General features: G+C 40.3%; 1 protein-coding gene and 1 pseudogene across 2 annotated transcripts in view; one reads left to right on the top strand and one right to left on the bottom strand.

The window, feature by feature from the left end:
* Positions 1 to 20387, bottom strand: part of SOAT1 (sterol O-acyltransferase 1) — an 84059-nt gene that overhangs the window by 52692 nt on the left and 10980 nt on the right. For both annotated transcript variants that reach the window (XM_030302329.2, XM_030302330.2), the window contains one exon: positions 15739 to 15864. In XM_030302329.2, coding sequence (XP_030158189.1) covers positions 15739 to 15856 — 118 coding nt within the window. In that variant the 5' untranslated portion in view covers positions 15857 to 15864. The remainder of the gene's footprint in view (positions 1 to 15738; positions 15865 to 20387) is intronic.
* LOC115505010 lies at positions 439 to 2323 on the top strand (annotated as a pseudogene).

The raw sequence follows: 20387 nt of genomic DNA, 5'->3' as shown, positions 1-20387 counted from the left end.
CCTAAACATGACAAGAAATCTTAAAGCAATAAAAGAATATTTGACAATATAAAAACTAAGTATGGCAAGGCACACCATAAGCAAAGTCAAAAAACAAACAGCTAGTTTACAAAATATTCACAGTGGGGCACCTGGGTGGCTCAGTCAGTTGAGCATCTGATTTCAGCTCATGATCTCACAGTACGTGAGTTTGAGCCCCACATCAGGCTCTGTGCTGACAGCTCAGAGCCTGCAGCCTGCTTCGGATTCTGCGTCTCCCTCTTTCTCTGCCCCTCCCCCTCACGTGTGCACTCTCTCAAAAATGAATAAACATTAAAAATTTTTTTTTTAATATTCACACTACATTCAAAGGCTCAATTTCCACTCATTGAACGTGGCATTAGCTCTCCAGGTAGCTGTCTTCTTTACAAGCCAGGCCGGGCCCACACTGAAGCAATTATGTCTAAGGGACCTGCAGGTGGCACCACCTACTCCTGTGTGGGTGTCTTCCAGCACGGGAAAGTGGAAATAATTGCCAACGATCAGGGAAACCAAACCACCCCAAGTTATGTCACCTTTACTGACACAGAACGACTGATTGGTGATGCTGCAAAGAATCAAGTTGCAATGAACCCCACCGACACAGTTTTTGATGCCAAACGCCTGACTGGACGTAGATTTGATGATGCTGTTGTCCGATCTGATATGAAGCATTGGCCCTTCATGGCGGTGAATGATGCTGGCAGACCCAAGGTCCAAGTAGAATACAAGGGAGAGACCAAAAGTTTCCATCCAGAGGAGGTATCTTCTACGGTCTTGATAAAGATGAAGGAAATCGCAGAGGCTTACCTTGGGAGGACTGTTACCAATGCTGTAGTCACAGTACCTGCCTATTTTAACGATTCTCAGTGTCAGGCTACCAAAGATGCTGGAACTACTGCTGGTCTTAACGTACTTTGAATCATCACTGAGCCCACTGCTGCTACTTTGCTTATGGCTTAGACAAAAAGGTTGGAGCCGAAAGGAATGTGCTGATCTTTGACTTGGGAGGTGGCACTTCTGATGTGTCAATCCTCACTACCGAAGATGGGATCTTTGAGGTCAAATCTACTGCTAGAGACACCTACTAAGGTGGAGAAAACTTTGACACCAAATGGTAAACCATTTTATTGCAGAGTTCAAGCGCAAACCTAAGAAGGACATCAGCGAGAACCACAGGGCAGTCTGTCACCTCCACACTGCTTGGGAGCGCAACAAGCGCACACCTTCTTCCAGCACCCAGGCCAGTATTGAGATTGATTCTCTATATGAAGGAATCGACTTCTATACCTCTATTACTCATGCCCGGTTTGAAGAATTAAATGCTGAACTGTTCCGTGGCACCCTGGACCCTGTAGAGAAAGCCCTTCGGGATGCCAAGCTAGACAAGTCTCAGATCCACGCTATTGTCTTGGTGGGTGGTTCTACATGTATCCCCAAGGTTCAGAAACTTCTACAAGACATTTCCAGCGGGAAGGAACTGAATAAGAGCATCAACCCTGATGAGGCTGTCGCTTATGGTGCAGCTGTCCAGGCAGCCATCCTTTCTGGAGACAAATATGAAAATGTTCAAGGTTGGCTGCTGTTGGATGTCACTTGTCTTTCTCTTGGCGTTGAAACTGCCGGTGGAGTCATGACTGTTCTCATCAAGCGCAATACTACCATTCCTACCAAACAGACCCAAACCTTCACTTCCTACTCTGACAACCAGCCTGGTGTGCTCACTCGGGTTTATGAAGGTGAGCATGCCATGACCAAGAATAACAACCTACTTGGCAAGTTTGAACTCACAGGCATATGTCCTGCCCCCCATGGCGTTCCTCAGATTGAGGTCACCTTTGATATTGATACTAATGGCATTCTCAATGTCTCTGCTGTGGATAAGAGTACCGGAAAAGAGATCAAGATCACCATCACCAACGACAAAGGTCGCCTGAGCAAGGAAGACATTGAGCACAGGGTCCAGGAAGCTGAGAAGTACAAAGCTGAGGATGAGAAGTGGCAAGACAAGGTGTCCTCCAAGAATTCCCTTGAATCTTACGCATTCAACATGAAAGCAACTGCTGAAGATGAAAAGCTTCAGGGTAAAATCAACAACGAGGACAAACAGAAGATTCTGGATAAGAACCAGACCGCAGAAAAAGAAGAATTTGAACATCAGCAGAAAGAGCTGGAGAAGGTCTGCCATCCCATCATTACAAAGCTGTACCAGAGTGCAGGAGGCATGCCTGAAGGCTTCCCTGGTGGTGGAGCTCCTCCCTCTGGTGGTGCCTCCTCTGGGCCCACCACTGAAGAGGTTGATTAAGCCAACCCGAAAATAGGTCTAGCACTGTTCCACACAAAACATCTGAAGGACCCGAATTGGTAGCAAATTCCATGACAGTTTTAAAGTTGAGCTGCTGCAGTTAATCAACTGAGGATTCTTGATACTTGAATATGGAATATGTGCACAAGGAAAGGAAATACAACACTGCACTTTATAAGCGCTGTATTGTTAAGTGGAAAACGCAATGCTTTAAACTGTATTTAAAATTGGCACCAAAAAAAAAAAAAAAAAAGATTTCCTTAATACAGAAAGAATTCTTGGGGCGCCGGGGTGGCGCAGTCGGTTAAGCATCCGACTTCAGCCAGGTCACGATCTCGCGCTCCGTGAGTTCGAGCCCCGCATCAGGCTCTGGGCTGATGGCTCGGAGCCTGGCGCCTGTTTCCGATTCTGTGTCTCCCTCTCTCTCTGCCCCTCCCCCGTTCATGCTCTGCCTCTCTCTGTCCCAAAAATTAAAAAAAAAAAAAAAAAAAAAGTTAAAAAAATACAGAAAGAATTCTTTAAAAGAAGAAAAATATAGCCACTAGGTAGGCAACAAAAATGGGCAGAGAATATGAATAGGGTTTTTAAGGAAAAAATAAAAAGTCAACAAATGTATGAAAAAAGCTCCCTACCTCACTTATAATTTATGAGAACAAATTCACACTTATCCCATTTTTCACCCATCAAGCTAGCAAAATTTATTTTTTTAAATATAAGTTATTGTCAGATTGGTTTCCATACAGCACTCAGTGAACATCCCAACAAGCAAACTAGCAAAATTTAAAAGATTGGTAAGACATACTGGTAACTGTATGGGGAAACAATGTATGTGGGAGTGTAAACTGATGTAACATTTTTAAAAGAAAACTCAGTAATACCTAAATTTTGAATAAAAAACTCTTTGATCTAGTAATTTCACTTTTAAATATCCTATAAGCATACTAGCACAAGTAAGCAATGACACTGTTTTAAGAATGCTCTCTGCAGCACTGTTTACAATACTGAAATGCTGGATACAACTTAAATGCCAGTCAATAAAGGATAAGTTAAATAAATTACCAAGCATTTGTACAACAGAAATACTCACATAAATACTTTTAGAAGTATTTATTACACTTAAATAAAAGTATTACATATTCTGAATAAAAAACATCTAATATTTACTAACTTTAGAAAAGGCAAATTACAGGAGAGATCCCAAATGTGATCCTACATGTAGGGAAATGAAAACGATTACCTAGGGGAAAGAGAGCTATTACTTTATAACCATCTCCAGTGTTTGATTTTTTCCCATGAGAACACACTACTTTAAATTTAAATATTTATAAGCATATTCCAGCAATTTGTTTTTTAATGAAATCAGACTATCTTGTATTTAAATTTTTTTAAATGTTTATTTATTTTTGAAAGAGCGCCTGAACAGGGGAGGGACAGAGAGAGAGGGAAACACAGAATCCAAATCAGGCTCCAGGTTCTGAGCTGTTAGCACAGAGCCTGACAGAGGGCTTGAACTCATGAACCAGGAGACCATGACTTGAGCTGAAGTCGGACGCTTAACCGACTGAGCCACCCAGGTGCCCCTAGACTATCTTGTATTTCTAATGAAAGACTAATAGCCCCAAATTATTTAGCATGAGGACAGAAGATTGAGATTTTCAAGGTGTATTACGGGTGATCTACAAAAGCAATAAATGGACATACCAATCACAACTGGTCTATAATTTTTTTAAAGCTATAAATGGTTTTTTTTTTTTAATGTTTATTTATTTTTGAGATACAGCGAACAGGGGAGGGGCAGAGAGAGGGAGACAGAGGATCTGAAGCCGGTTCCATGCTGACAGCAGTGAGCCCAATGCCAGGCTCAACCTCACAAACCATCAGATCATGACCTGAACTAAAATCAGACATTTATTTTTATTTTTTTGTTCATAATTCACTTTTTAAAATTTTTTTTTTCAATATATGAAATTTATTGTCAAATTGGTTTCCATACAACACCCAGTGCTCATCCCAAAAGGTGCCCTCCTCAATACCCATCACCCACCCTCCCCTCCCTCCCACCCCCCAATCAACCCTCAGTTTATTCTCAGTTTTTAAGAGTCTCCTATGCTTTGGCTCTCTCCCACTCTAACCTCTTTTTTTTTTTTTTTTTTTTTTTTTTTTCCTTCCACTCCCCCATGGGTTTCTGTTAAGTTTCTCAGGATCCACATAAGAGTGAAAACATATGGTATCTGTCTTTCTCTGTATGGCTTATTTCACTTAGCATCACACTCTCCAGTTCCATCCATGTCGCTACAAAGGGCCATATTTCATTCTTTCCCATTGCCACGTAGTACTCCATTGTGTATATAGACCACAATTTCTTTATCCATTCATCAGTTGATGGACATTTAGGCTCTTTCCATACTTTGGCTATTGTTGAGAGTGCCGCTATAAACATTGGGGTCCAAATGCCCCTATGTATCAGTACTCCTGTATCCCTTGGGTAAATTCCTAGCAGTGCTATTGCTGGGTCATAGGGTAGGTCTATTTTTAATTTTCTGAGGAACCTCCACACTGTTTTCCAGAGCGGCTGCACCAATTTGCATTCCCACCAACAGTGCAAGAGGGTTCCCGTTTCTCCACATCCTCTTCAGCAGCTATAGTCTCCTGATTTGTTCATTTTGGCCACTCTGACTGGCGTGAGGTGATATCTGAGTGTGGTTTTGTAAAATAAGACGTTTAACCAACTGAGCCACCTGGCGCCTCTATAGTTATAAACAGGCTTCTATTCTATAATCAAAATAACCTAAAAACTGATTACTCAACTAGAGTTAACTTTGGTTTATTTTTCTTTTATCACCACACCTGTTATCAATTGTGTGGGTGGACTGCCACACCCAGTAAGAGAATTAGCCTGTTTATCATTAAATTTTCACAACTCCATATGACCTTATTTTAAAATCAGTAGATACTTTCCGGTAAAACAAACAAACAAACAAAAAAATACAAGATTTCATCCAGATTACAATTCTCAGTTTATATATTACATCACGGGGAATTACCAAGTTTCCTTAGTATCTGGGACCGAAGAGTCCACAGCATCAACGAGAAGATAAAATACCTTAACAAACCTAGTACTATTTGCTCTCCTTGGTTTTGCAGTAAGGGGAAATCTAAGTACTGACAGGCTAGAAATCATCCACATAGGTAGTCAGTCAATGACTACACAGCAAGACTTCAAGCCACATTTTCTTACTTCCTCCTGCCTTTCCATTTGGCTTCCTATCCATGAAAACAAACCACAAATCCATCTATACTACCTCCCCACCTTGCCCAACCAATCCAAACAGCAAGCACCTAACACTGTACGGTCTTCAACCCCATGCCTTTGCAAACTCACACCTTTCTTCTGGCTTGGAAGCCCTCCTCCAGTCTCTTCCTCAAAGACCAAACTCAAATTGTACTTCTGTGAGACACTTCCCTCCATTCTAAACCAAGCCTCGTCCTCAACTCCATCAGTCTCCTACACCACTTAGTTACTACTAATTTACTTAATTATTATTTACAACACAGGACTGTTTTCTGTTTTAGTATCTTATTCACCCAAACTCCGCTAATTAGCAAATCTGGTATAACGCCTTATTTATAGATCAAAGGTACTTTGAAATCAAAACCAACATTTGATTAACCTGTTGATTGAAAGGCAGTAAACCAGACTTTAATCTGAGATGTATGTTACATAGGAGAGCATAATCAAATGACTGCTGGGGCGACTGGCTGGCTCAGTGGGAAGAGCATGTGACTCTTGATCTCGGGGCTATGAGTTCAAGCCCCATGTTGGATTAGAGGCTACTAAAAATTTTAATTAAAAAAATAAAAATAAATAAATGACCGCGAAGAGTAATTCTTATTCTAAGAACCTAGAATTTCAAGACTGAAACTTTTAATAATATTAAAACAATCTAGATACCAGAATGTTCTTCATAGAACAAAGATTTGAAAATGCAAGCTCTTCCCACAAACTTTTCAACTTTACACATCTCTAGCAACCACACCCTAAAAAACCTGTTGATTGTAGGGGCCTGGGTGGCTCAGTCGGTTAAGGGTCCGACTTTGGCTCAGGTCATGATCTCTCAGCCTGTGAGTTCAAGCCCCCGTGTCAGGTTCTGTGCTGACAGTTCAGAGGCTGGAGCCCGCTTCAGATTCTGTGTCTCCCTCTCTCTCTGCCCCTCCCCCCTCACTCTGTCTGTCTGTCTGTCTCTCTCTCTCTCTCTCTCTCTCTCTCTCCTTCAAAACTAAACATTAAAAAAAATCAAAAAAACAAAACTGTTGACTGTATATTTTCCCCATCAGTACACTGTTACAATTTGCAATTCTATTCCAATTTCAGGGTTGGCAACATATAGAGGTAGAACCAGGAAGACTACCAACTACCTCATTAGAAGCAAAAGACAATTATAGACCCCCTTTTCTTTCAAAATAGTCAAGTTATACTTCATATCTTGTTATTTAAAAATGTATGTAGGTAGGATACTACCTAGGCAAAACTGTAATTCAAATGATTTTTAGCAATTCTTCTCAAACACAAATTTGCCTCAAATACATTATAATTCAGAAAAGAATAATCACTAACAATATTTTGTTTGCCCTCTTAGAATTTGAAACCTTTTCAGGACTATGTTTAGCATGATTTTTTTTTTAAGTTAAAAAGCTGTCAGAGAAAGTCTCAGCTAGTATTTTCCATTTCTTTTTGCCTAATCTTCATGTAATGAATTAAGGCCTTCAAACTTACTCCTTTGACCTTAAAAGCTATTTTAAAAAGTACTAATTAAGATTCAATAAACTGGGGCGCCTGGGTGGCGCAGTCGGTTGAGCGTCCGACTTCAGCCAGGTCAAGATCTCGCAGTCCGTGAGTTCGAGCCCCGCGTCAGGCTCTGGGCTGATGGCTCAGAGCCTGGAGCCTGTTTCCGATTCTGTGTCTCCCTCTCTCTCTGCCCCTCCCCCGTTCATGCTCTGTCTCTCTCTGTCCCAAAAATAAATAAACGTTGAAAAAAAAAAAATTAAAAAAAAAAAAAAAGATTCAATAAACTTATTGCTGATGGCAACTGTTATGTCTCATCAAAGCATTTTTCAAGTGGAATTTTTCATCTCTCAAAATCCATATAATTTATTCCAAAGTTCGTATCATCTATGACTGAAAAAAGTTGCTAACAGGCACTCACAGATTGCTACTAGGAGTACATTATTTTCAGGGAACAATTTTGCAATACCTACCACACGAACCTCAGAAAAATGTATTCCTTTGACCTGAAACAATTTCTAGGAACTCACCCAAGGAAAAATCGCACACACTTGAACTTTTGCTTATCTGCACTTTCTAAAGTAAACATGTTTTGCTTTTATCTTAACAGCAACAACAAAATGTGCTCTCAACCTACTCAGTTGATCAAAGCTCTGTGTGGACTGGCCAGTTTTATGATTAGATGCATCTACTGGACAAAGGGGAATGATTACAGAATAACAATATTTAAAACTTTTTTTCATATGTTTTTGCCAAAGGATTCTCAAAACTTGTTACGAAAAGCATGCTCTCCAATGTTCAGACATATATCAAAAATACTGAAACTGAGTAGAACTAAAATATATCCACTGAGCTGTTATTGGTAAAACACTTCAAACAGCGCCTGGCACGTGATAAAACCAATGTTAGTGGCTCGTAGTAGATTAATTAGTTATAAAAGGGAACAAAACAGCAAAATCAAAGGTAGTGAAGAATAAGCACTATCTGTAAATTAGAAGAAAGGTAGAGAACTTCCTCAACCTGATTTAAAGAAGCCCACAGCTATCATAATTAATGGAAACACTGAAAGCTTACTCCCTAACATCAGAACCAGGACAAGTGTCTTCACTCTTGCCAATTCTTTTTATTCACTACTGTACTGGAATTCTAGCAAGTACAATTAGGCAACAAAATGAAAAGGTATGCAGACTGGAAATAAGGAAGTAAAACTAACTCTTGGCAGATAGCATCATCTTGTACATTAAAAAATACTACAAAAACCACGCAGGCAAAAACTATTAGAGCCAATAAAGGAATTCAGGAAGGCTGCAGGATGCAGCATCAATATACAAAACCAGCTACATTTGTCTACAGCAGCAACACTCAGAAAATGAATTCCATTTACTTTCAGAAAACAAAAACAAAAACAACTCCATTTACAACAGCATCAAAAAGAACAATATACTTAGGAATAAATGTAACAAAAAAGTGCAAAACTTATACTCTGAAAAATATAAAACACTGTTGAAAGAAATTAAAGACAATCTAAATAAACGAAAAGACATCTAGTAGTCAAATTCACAAAAACAGAAAAGAGAGAATGGTGGCAGGAATGGAGGGAAATGAGGAGTTCTTTAATGGATATAGTTTCAGTTTTACAAGATGAAGAACTTTTGGAGATCTGTTGCACAACAATGTGAATATACTGAATGCTACCAAACTGTGCACTTAAAAATGATTAAAATGATAAATATTGTTAGACATATTCTTACCACAATTAGAAATTTAAAATGTAATAAATAATTCTTTTTTTTTAATTTGTTTTAATGTTTGTTTATTTTTGAGACAGAGAGAGATAGAGCATGAACAGGGGAGGGTCAGAGACAGGGAGACACAGAATCCAACACAGGCTCCAGGCTCTGAGCTGTCAGCACAGAGCCCGACGTGGGGCTCGAACTCACGGACTGTGAGATCACGACCTGAGCCGGAGTTGGATGCTTAACCGACTGAGCCACCCAGGTGCCCCAAGAAATAATTCTTAAATGAGCAAAGGACTTAACAGACATTTTTCCAAATAAGATATATAAATGGCCAACAGATATGAAAAGATGCCTAACGTTCACTAATCATAAGGGAAATGCAAATCAAAACCACAATGAGATATCACCTCACACCTGACAGGAAGGCTACTATCAAGCACAGAAAATAACAAGGGTTTGTGAGGATGCAAAGAGACAGAACCCTCATGAGAACCCTTATGAGAACAAGTGAGAACGTAAAATGTTGTAGCTGCTATGGAAAACACTATAGCTGTTCCTCAGAAAATTAAAAACAGAATTCAAGGGAGGCCTGAGTGGCACAGTTGTTCAAGCGTCCGACTTTGGCTCAGTTTCATGATCTTATGGTTCGTGGGTTGGAGCCCCACGTGGGGCTCTGTGCTGGGAGCACAGAGCCTACTTGGGATTCTCTGTCTCCCTCTCTCTCTGCCTTTCCCCCAATCAAGCTTTCCCCCTTTCAAAATAAATAAACTGCTTAAAAAAGTTTTAAAAAAATAATAAATAAAAACAGAATTGCCATATGACCCAACAATTCTACTTCTGGATATATACCCGTAAGAAATAAAAGCAGGGTCTCAAAGAAATATTTGTACTCTCATGTTCAGAACAACCAAAAAGTCCGAAGGAACCCAAGTGTCCATCAATGGATGAATAAATAAGGCCTTAAAATGGAAATTCTTACTGTGATAAAAACACTTTACAGGAGAGTCCCCTTAAATTTTAAGTGTATGGTACAGTACTGTTGACTAAGCACAATGCCATACCTCAGATCTCTACACCTTATTCATCTTTCATAACTGAAACTTCACACCCTTTCAACAAGAACTCCCTGTTTCCTCTAGACTCTAGTAACCATCATTCAGTTTTGTTTCTATAAGTTTGACTACTTTGGATACTTCCCGTGAGTAGAATCATACAGTATTTGTTCTTCTGTAACTGGCTTACTGTACTTAGTACAATGTCCTCTAGGTCGGGGCACCAGGGTGGCTCAGTCAGTTGAGCATGTGACTTTGGCTCAGGTCATGATTTTGCAGTTCATGAGTTCAAGCCCCACATTGGGCTCGCTGCTGTCAGTACAGGGTCCGCTTAGGATCCTGTCTCTCTCTCTCTTTCTGCCCCTCCTCCGCTTGTGCCCCTGAGCTCCCTCTCTCTCTCTTAAAAATAAACATTTAAAAAAAAAAAAAAGAAATCCTGAAAAAAAAAAAAAAAGAATTATGCAAACTGAGTGTAAGGAAAAAATCCTTAGGGCTATGTCAAAATGATCAGATCACAAGACAGTTAGATGTCAGCTCTTGATAGCAGTGGGTCTCAATCAGCAATGCCAGTCAGCATTATCCAGCAAACTTTTTCAAACTTAACATTCCTGGACCTTCCCCTGAGATTCTAACTCGTAGGTCTATAATGGGATCCAATAAGCTGTTTTTGTTTGTTGAGTGATTTCTTTTCATTCTACATGTTAATTTTAAGTGTCAGCTTGACTGGGCTAAGGAATGCCCAGATAGCTAATAAAACATTACTTCTAGGTACAAGGGTGTTTCCTGAAGAGATAAGCATTTGAATCAGACTGAGTAAAGAAGATCACCCTCCCCAGTGCACGAGGGCCTGAGGAGAACAAAAGGCAGAGGAAGGACAAATCTGCACTCTTGATTGGGCTGGGACATCCATCTTCTCCTTCCCTGGTTCTCAGGCCTTTGCAGACTTCGGGTTTGGACTGGAGCTACACCACTGGCTTCCTGGGGACTCCTGCTTGTAGATGGAAGATTGTGTGACTTCTCAGTCCCCATCTGAGCCAACACCTCACAATAAACCTTTCTGTGTATCTCTACGTACCCGACTGGTTCCATTTGTCTGTAGGACCCCAATGCACACACCAACTGAATGCTGCCACTCTAAGAACGCTGTCTCAAACCTGAACCTACATATCACCTGATAATCTTATTATAGTAAGAGCTTAAAAAACAAAAATAAAAAATAAAAAAATAATTATTCAGTAAAGATGAGGCGAGGCATTTCTAACAAGCTCTCAGATGCGGCAGATGACCCTAGTCCTGCTTGGGAGGCCACACTGATTGGCATGGACTGCTACTCAGAGGCCACATTTTACCCATCTGCTTATTCCTCAAAGTGAACAATTGTTAAAACAAGTGCAGAAACACATTCTATTTTCAGATCAGCATCATAACCAAGGAGGACGTCATACTTCCTGTTTTAAGTTAAACGATTCAATTTTTAGTATCTGAACCCAGAATTTTATTTTTTTTCATTTATTATTTTTTTATTTATTTACTTTTGAGAGACAGAGAGAGACAGAGTATAAGCAGGGGAGGGGCAGAGAGGGAGACACAGAATCTGAAGCAGGCTCCAGGCTCTGAGCTGTCAGCACAGAGCCCGACGCGGCTGTGAGATCTGTGAGATCATGACCTGAGCTGAAGTCAGCTGCTCAACTGACTGAGCCACCCAAGCGCCCCTAGAACCCAGAATTTTAAACCTTAATGAACTGACAATGGAGAATACTGGAAACATGTAGAAATTAGAGTCACGTAAAAGCTTTTTACAAATTGGGACATAAAGAGAAAATTTTATCTGGTGACAGAATGTGGCAATAAAAAGTGATTTTTCTGTCTCTAAGACAACATGCATTATCTGAAATTCCGAAATCACAGAAGGGGAACGTTTCTACTCCGTGTTGGCTCATCCCTGTGTACAAATTTCACATTTTATATCACACTAAAAGTAGCCATATGTAATAGAGATATTTCATAAATGGCTAATTAAGAGCCTAACAATCAATAAATGTCATTATGCAAACTTAAGCAGCAACATTTATATTCCTGGTGAGATCCACTTGCTGTATTTACAATTAAATTTAAGGAGGAAAAGCAAAAGAACATTCTTTTATGAAAGAAGTCTCACGATGCCCAAGACAACTGTCTCAGAAAGTTCCATCCCTATCTGTTAACCAAACAAGGCTCAAATTTCATATCCTTATTGAAGTCAAACCCATACAAATGTCACTGTGAAACTAAATACGCTGATGCAACAGATGACATCAGCTGGAGTTGTGTTTACAGGTCTATCCATCTAAAGCATAAGCCTTGACCTTAACAACAAGCCCAGCATCATACTCTTTGTATTTGTGTGTTAAGCAAACTTGGATAGAAGAAGTAAAAGAACTCCCTAATCTCTCTCTCCCCCAAGCGTTATAGCCCTGTGCTGAATTAGGTTAGGTACTCTGCTAATTACTCTATGCTCATTACATCTGTTAAGAGTAATGAGTAGCACTTATTTGCAGTAATCTAATTATGCAACTGGGGGAGGAGTTCTCATTCACTTAATGTGTAGCTCCATGAGGGCAAACACATGTACTGATCACTGCTGTAGGCCCAGCACCTCACAAGGCACCACTAATTACTGATGGGTTAGGGACTGAAGGAATGAATAAATGGATGAATGGTGTCTAAAATACGGTAGATGCCCAAAAAATGTTCACTGAAGTAATTAACAAGGGCTTATTTTCTAATTTTTTGTTCCCAGATATAGAAAACTCCATGTAATATAAATCCTAAATTAGACACACCAAACTCCACTTACATCAATAAGGCTCACCTGTATGACATATGCAGCAATTTGCACACCAGTGTCACCAGTACAGGTGGCTGTGACTGGCACTTAAATCAAGCGTTCCTTTCTATTCTCTTTATCAATTTATTTTTCACTTGTGTACCTTCACACTGCCTACCAGCACACCCACTTAGAAAGAGAGCTAAAAAGACCGCAATCCCAGGGTGCCCAGGGGGCTCAGTAGGAAGAGCATGTGACTCTTGATCTCAAGGTTGTGGGTTCAAGCCCTGTGTTGGGTGTAGAGGTTACTAAAAATGATAAAAACTTAAAGAGAGAGAGAGAGAGAAAGAGAGAGAGAGATGACAATCCCTATTCTAAAATGCTGAATTTGTTCTTATTTCATTAAATCACATCAAAAAAATTAAAAGCTTCTCTCAAGGCTGCTGTAGCTCTTGATCTCCGGATCAGGTTTGCTTCTTTTTCTTTAGAGCAGCAACTAATGAACCCACTGCCATGGGCAAAGAGAAGACCCTCATCAAGATCATCAGCATGGGCCATGTGGACTCCAGCAAGCCCACCAATGCCACGCATCTCATCTAGGGGGGGGGGGGGCACTAACAGGAGAATCATCAAGAAGTGGAGGCAGCAGATAAGCAAAGGCTCCTTCAAACATGCCCAGGTGCTACACAAGCCTAAGGTGGAGGGAGAGTATGGCATCACCACTCCCATCCCTATGGAAGTCTGATACATCACCATCATCAATGTCCCAGGCCATAGGGACTTCATCAAGAATGTGATCACTGGACATCTGAAGCCAATGCGCCGTGTTCATCATGGCAGTGTCAGGCAGGAGTTTGAAGTGGGCATCTCCAATAAGGGCAGACCTTCGAGCGCATGCTGTGGCCTACGTGCTGGGCCTGAAGCAGCCCGTGGCTCAGGATGGCCACTAATAAGAGGGACTCGACCAGGCCTACCTATAGCACTGTGCGCTTCCAGGTCAATTTAGAAGTGAGCACCTACCTCAAGAAGATCAGCTACAATCCGGCCGCATGGCCTTTGTGCCCATCTCGGGCTGGCACAGCGACAACATGCCCTGGCTGGAAGGTCAGTAGGACAGATGAAAACACCACCCGGTGACAGCTAGAAGTCTCCGGATTCTACCCTCCCACCCACTAACCCAGTCAATAAGTCCTAAGGCTGCCTCTGCAAGACATGTACAAGATCAGAGGCACTGCAAGCACTTGGGGGGCTCAGTCAGTTAAGGGTCTGACTCTTCATTTCAGCTCAGGTAATGATCTCATGGTTCATGGGTTCGAGTCTCACATCAGGCTCCACACTGACAGCATGGAGCCTGCTTGGGATTCTCTCTCCCTCTCTTTGCCTCTCCCTAACTGGCTCATGTGTACTCTCTCATATTAAATAAATAAACTTAAAAAAAAAAAAAAAGAAAGAAAGAAAAAGATCAGGCATTGTGCCAAGGGGCCAGTGGAGACTGGCTTCCTGAAATCTGGGACGGTGGTCACCCTCATCTCCACCAACCCTCACCAGAGGTCTGTGGAGAAGCACCACGAGGCCTGTCTAAGGCCCTGCCTGGTGACAACGTGGGTTTCAACATGAAGAATGCGTCTGTGAAAGACATTCCTCATAGAAAAGTAGGTGGAGACAGCAGGAACGACTTCCCCCATGGCAGGTGGCAATGTTGTGGCACAGGTGATTGTCTTAAACCACCCTAGGCAGATTTGTGCTGGCCAAACCCCAGTGCTGGACAGCCATACAGCTCACATCTCCTGAACTGAGGGAAAAGACTGACCAACACTTGGGCAAGAAGACAGAAGACAACTGAAAGCCCTGAAGCCTGGTGACGTAGCCACTGTACAAACAGTCCCCAGCAAGGCCATGAGTGTGGAGACCTTCTCTGAGTACCCACCACTAGGCCATTAGGGACATGAGACAAATGGTGGCCCTTGAAGTTATCAAGGCAATAGATAAGAAGTCATCCCCTGCCAGCAAGGTCCCGGAATCAATAGTAACGAAGAATGTCCTCTTCAGTGTCCTAAGCAATCTTCACTATAAAAATTACTTAACAAGACTCTTAAAAACTGAGAACTGAGGGTTGATGGGGGGTGGGAGGGAGGGGAGGGTGGGTGATGGGTATTGAGGAGGGCACCTTTTGGAATGAGCACTGGGTGTTGTATGGAAACCAATTTGACAATAAACTTCATATATTGAAAAAAAAAGTGTATAAAGGACTGATACAACTCAACATCCAAAAAACAAATAATCTGATTGAAAAATGGGCCGAAGACCTAAATAGACATTAATCCAAAGAGGACATACAAATGGCCAACAAACATATGAAAAAATGGTCAACATCAATAATCATCAGGAAAATGCAAATCAAAATCACAATGAGATATCATCCTATACCTATCAGAATGGCTAAAATTAAACAGATAAGAAATGACAAGGATTGGTAAGGAAGCAAAAAAAAAGGAACCCTCATGTGCTGTTGGTGGGAATGTAAATTGGTACAACCACTGGGGAAAACAGTATGGAATTTCCTCAAAACAGTAAAAACAGAACTACCATATGATCCAATAATTCCACTACTAGGTATTTACCCAAAGAAAATAAAAACACCAATTCAAGAAGATATACACACCCCTATGTTTATTGCAGCATTATTTACAATAGCCAAGATATAAAATCAACCTAAGTGTCCATGATGGACAGACAAGAAAGGTGTAATACATATCTATAATGGAATATTATACAGCCATAAAAAGACAAACTGTGACAACATGGACGGACCCAGAAAGTATGTTAAGTGAAATAAGTCAGACAGAGAAAGACAAATACACGTGATGTCACTCGTGTGGAATCCCTAAAAAAATGAATAAACAGAAAGCAGAATCAGAAAAAAAATAAAATAAAATAAAAAAATAAAAATTACTTAACAGTCTATGTATTTACTGAGGAAGATTAATAAAACTTAAGTAGCCGGGAAAAAAACAAAACAAAAGTAAAGGCCTTACCATTACTAGATATCCCTAGGGACTCTTCTGAAGGCTTTCTCTCGTCTTCCTTTTCTTCAAAATTTTCCCCGGACCTTGACGGCCGTTTTCTGAGAGATGTTGTTTCTTCACCCACCATTGTAATGTCTAGGAAGGAAGACATGAAAAGCTTTTGTAGGGGAGGAACACTTCCTTTCTTCCCTTCCAGGTTTCTGGGGTGGTCTGATAATTAAATTGACATAAGACAGATTAACAGGAGAAAAACAAATTTAAATCTGTATGTACGGGAGCCCGTAAAAATTGGGGACGAAAGAAGTGAACAAAGCAGGCAACCCTGTACCTTTTTAGACAAAGAAACAATGTGTGAAGAACTGACAAGACAAAAGGGCTTGGACTTGAGGTAGTAAATTAGTGAAGTAACAAGGTTTGTTAAACAGCCTTCTCAGTTTGATCGAAAAGAAAAAGGAAAGGACCCAAATAAATAAAATCAAGAATGAAAGAGGAGAGATCACAACACAGCAGAAATAAAAACAATAATAAGAGAATATTATGAGCAGTTATATGCCAATAAAATGGGCAATATGGAAGAAATCAACAAATTTCTAGAAACATATACACTACCAAAACTGAAACAGGAAGAAATAGAAAATTTGAACAGACCCATAACCAGTAAGGAAATCGAGTTAGTAATCAAAAATCTCCCAAAAAACAAGAGTCTAGGACCAGGTGGCTTTCCAGGGGAATTCTACCAAACATTTAAGGAAGAGTTAACACCTATTCTCTTGAAATGTTCCAAAAAATAGAAAAGGAAGGAAAACTTCCAAACTCTTTCTATGAAGCCAGCATTACCTTCATTCCAAAACGAGACAGAGACCCCACTAAAAAGGAGACTATAGACCAATTTCCATGATGAACATGGATGCAAAAATCCTCAACAAGATATTAGCCAACCAGCTCCAACAATTATTCACCACGACCAAGTGGGATTTATACCTGGGATGCAGGGATGGTTCAGTATCTGCAAAACAACGTGATTCATCACATCAATTAAACAAAGGACAAGAACCATATGATCCTCTCAATAGATGCAGAGAAAGCATGTGACAAAATACAGCATCCTTTCTTGATAAAACCCCTCAAGAAAGTAGGGATAGAAGGATCATACCTCGAGATTACAAAAGCCATATATTAACGACTCAAAGCTAATATCATCCTCAATGGGGAAAAACTGGGAGCTTTCCCCCTAAGGGCAGGAACAAGACAGGGATGTCCACTCTCACCCTGTTATTCAACATAGTATTGGAAGTCTTAGCCTCTGCAATCAGACAACACAAAGAAATAAAAGGCATCCAAATCGGCCAGGAGGAGGTCAAACTTTCACTCTTCACAGATGACATGATACTCTACGTGGAAAACCCTAAAGATTCCACCAAAAAATTGCTAGAATTGATTCATGAATTCAGCAAAGTTGCAGAATATAAATCAACGTACAGAAATCGGTTGCATTCCTATACACCAACAATGAAGCAACAACAGAAAGAGAAATCAAGAAATCGATCCCATTTACAGTTGCACCAAAAACCATAAAATACCTAGGAACAAATAGAACCAAAGAGGTGAAAAACCTATACACTGAAAACTATAGAAAGCTGATGAAAGAAGTTGAAGACACAAAAAAATGGAAAAAGATTCCATGCTCCGGGATAGAAAGAACAAATATTGTTAAAATGTCAATACTACCCAAAGCAATCTACATATTCAATGCAATCCCTACCAAAATAACACCAGCATTATTCACAGAACTAGAACAAACAATCCTAAAATTTGTATAGAACCAGAAAAGACCCTGAATAGCCAAAGCAATCTTGAATAAGAAAACCAAAGCAGGTGGCATCACAATCCCAGACTCCAAGCTATACTACAAAGCTATAATCAAGACATTATGGTACTGGCACGAGAAGAGACACTCAGATCAATGGAACAGAACAGAGAACCCAGAAATGGACCCACAAACCTATGGCCAACTAATCTTTGACAAAGCAGGAAAGAATATCCAATGGAATAAAGACAGTCTCTTCAGCAAGTGGTGCTGGGAAAACTGGACAGCAACACGCAGAAGAATGAACCTGGACCACTTTCTTACACCCTACACAAAAATAAACTCAAAATGGATGAAAGACCTAAATGTAAGACAGAAAGCCATCAATATCCTCGAGGAGAAAGCAGGCAAAAACCTCTTTCATCTTGGCCACAGCAACTTCTTACTCAACACGTCTCCAGAGGCAAGGGAAACAAAAGCAAAAATGAACTACTGGGACCTCATCAACATAAAAAGCTTCTGCACAGCGAAGGAAACAATCAGCAACACTAAAAGGCAACCGACAGAATGGGAGAGGATATTTGCAAACAACATATCAGATAAAGGGTTAGTATCCAAAATCTATAAAGAACTTATCAAACTCAAAAAACAAATAGTCCAGTGAAGAAATGGGCAAAAGACATGAATAGACACTTCTCCAAAAAAGACATCCAGATGGCCAACCGACACATGAAAAAAATGCTCCACATCACTCATCATCAAGGAAATACAAATCAAAACCACAATGAGATACCACCTCACCCCTGTCAGAATGGCTAACATTAACAACTCAGGCAACAACACATGTTGGTGAGGATGCAGAGAAAGAGGATCTCTTTTGCACTGTTGGTGGGAATGCAAGCTGGTGCAGCCACTTTGAGAATAGCACGGAGGTTCCTCAAAAAATTAAAAACAGAACTACCCTACGACCAGCAATTGCACTACTAGGTATTTATCCAAGGGATACAGATACGCTGTTTTGAAGGGACACATGCGCCCCTATGTTTATAGCAGCACTATCAACAATAGCCAAAGTATGGAAAGAGCCCAAATGTCCATCGATGGATGAATGCATAAAGAAGATGTAATATATATATATACAACGGTGGATTACTCGGCAATCAAAAAGAATGAATTCTTGCCATTTGCAACTACATGGATGAACTGGAGGGGATTATGCTAAGTGAAATTAGAGAAAGATAAATATCCTATGACTTCACTCATATGAGGACTTTAAGAGAGAAAACAGACGAACATAAGGGAAGGGAAACAAAAATAATATAAAAACAGGGAGGGAGACAAAACAGAAGAGACTCATAAATATGGAGAACAAACAGAGGGTTACTGGAGGGGGTGTGGGAGGGGGGATGGGCTAAATGGGTAAGGAGCGTTAAGGAATCTACTCCTGAAATCATTGTTGCACTATATGCTAACTAATTTGGATGTAAACTAAAAAAAATAAAATTAATAAAAAAATTAAATTAAATTAAAAAATAAACTTAAAAAAAAACAGCCTTCTCAGCCCTAAATTCCTTGGTGATAGGGATGCCTTCTACCCTCCTAGTACAGGGAGGATACCTTTCACATGGTATCCTCTGTTTTCAGAGGTCTGTTTTCAGGCAGATAAAAGAGGGTTGGAGTGTCTTCCTTGCACTGGATGTTAAGTAACTTTAATTCAAAATAATCAATATGCCAAAGTGGCACATTCTGGGATGGCATATTTGCTCCCCTTCACTTTAAAGTATCTGGCTTACACCCGAAAAACAAATAACCCAGTGAAGAAATGGGCAGAAAACATGAATAGACACTTCTCTAAAGAAGACATCCAGATGGCCAACAGGCACATGAAAAGATGTTCAGCGTCGCTCCTTATCAGGGAAATACAAATCAAAACCACACTCAGGTATCACCTCACGCCAGTCAGAGTGGCCAAAATGAACAAATCAGGAGACTATAGATGCTGGAGAGGATGTGGAGAAACGGGAACCCTCTTGCACTGTTGGTGGGAATGCAAATTGGTGCAGCCGCTCTGGAAAGCAGTGTGGAGGTTCCTCAGAAAATTAAAAATAGACCTACCCTATGACCCAGCAATAGCACTGCTAGGAATTTATCCAAGGGATACAGGAGTACTGATGCATAGGGGCACTTGTACCCCAATGTTCATAGCAGCACTCTCAACAATAGCCAAATTATGGAAAGAGCCTAAATGTCCATCAACTGATGAATGGATAAAGAAATTGTGGTATATATACACAATGGAGTACTATGTGGCAATGAGAAAAAATGAAATATGGCCCTTTGTAGCAACGTGGATGGAACTGGAGAGTGTAATGCTAAGTGAAATAAGCCATACAGAGAAAGACAGATACCATATGGTTTCACTCTTATGTGGATCCTGAGAAACTTAACAGGAACCCATGGGGGAGGGGAAGGAAAAAAAAAAAAAAGAGGTTAGAGTGGGAGAGAGCCAAAGCATAAGAGACTGTTAAAAACTGAGAACAAACTGAGGGTTGATGGGGGGTGGGAGGGAGGGGAGGGTGGGTGATGGGTATTGAGGAGGGCACCTTTTGGGATGAGCACTGGGTGTTGTATGGAAACCAATTTGTCAATAAATTTCATAAAAAAATAAATAAATAAATAAAGTATCTGGCTTAAGCAAATGTCACAGTATTACCATATTTAGGAGAGGTGGAAAATGACATTCTCTTCCTTTGGTTTTACCTTCATCATGGGTAAGCATTTTCTGAGTACAACATACTATAAAAAATTTAAAGAAATTAGTCCTTAAAAAAATAATAGGTTTCAAAGGCCC

This window comes from Lynx canadensis, chromosome F1 (assembly GCF_007474595.2).
Source record: "Lynx canadensis isolate LIC74 chromosome F1, mLynCan4.pri.v2, whole genome shotgun sequence".
NCBI lineage: Eukaryota > Metazoa > Chordata > Mammalia > Carnivora > Felidae > Lynx > Lynx canadensis.
The sequence above is the reverse complement of the archived record's forward strand: the minus strand, read 5'-3'. Positions and strand labels throughout refer to the sequence as shown.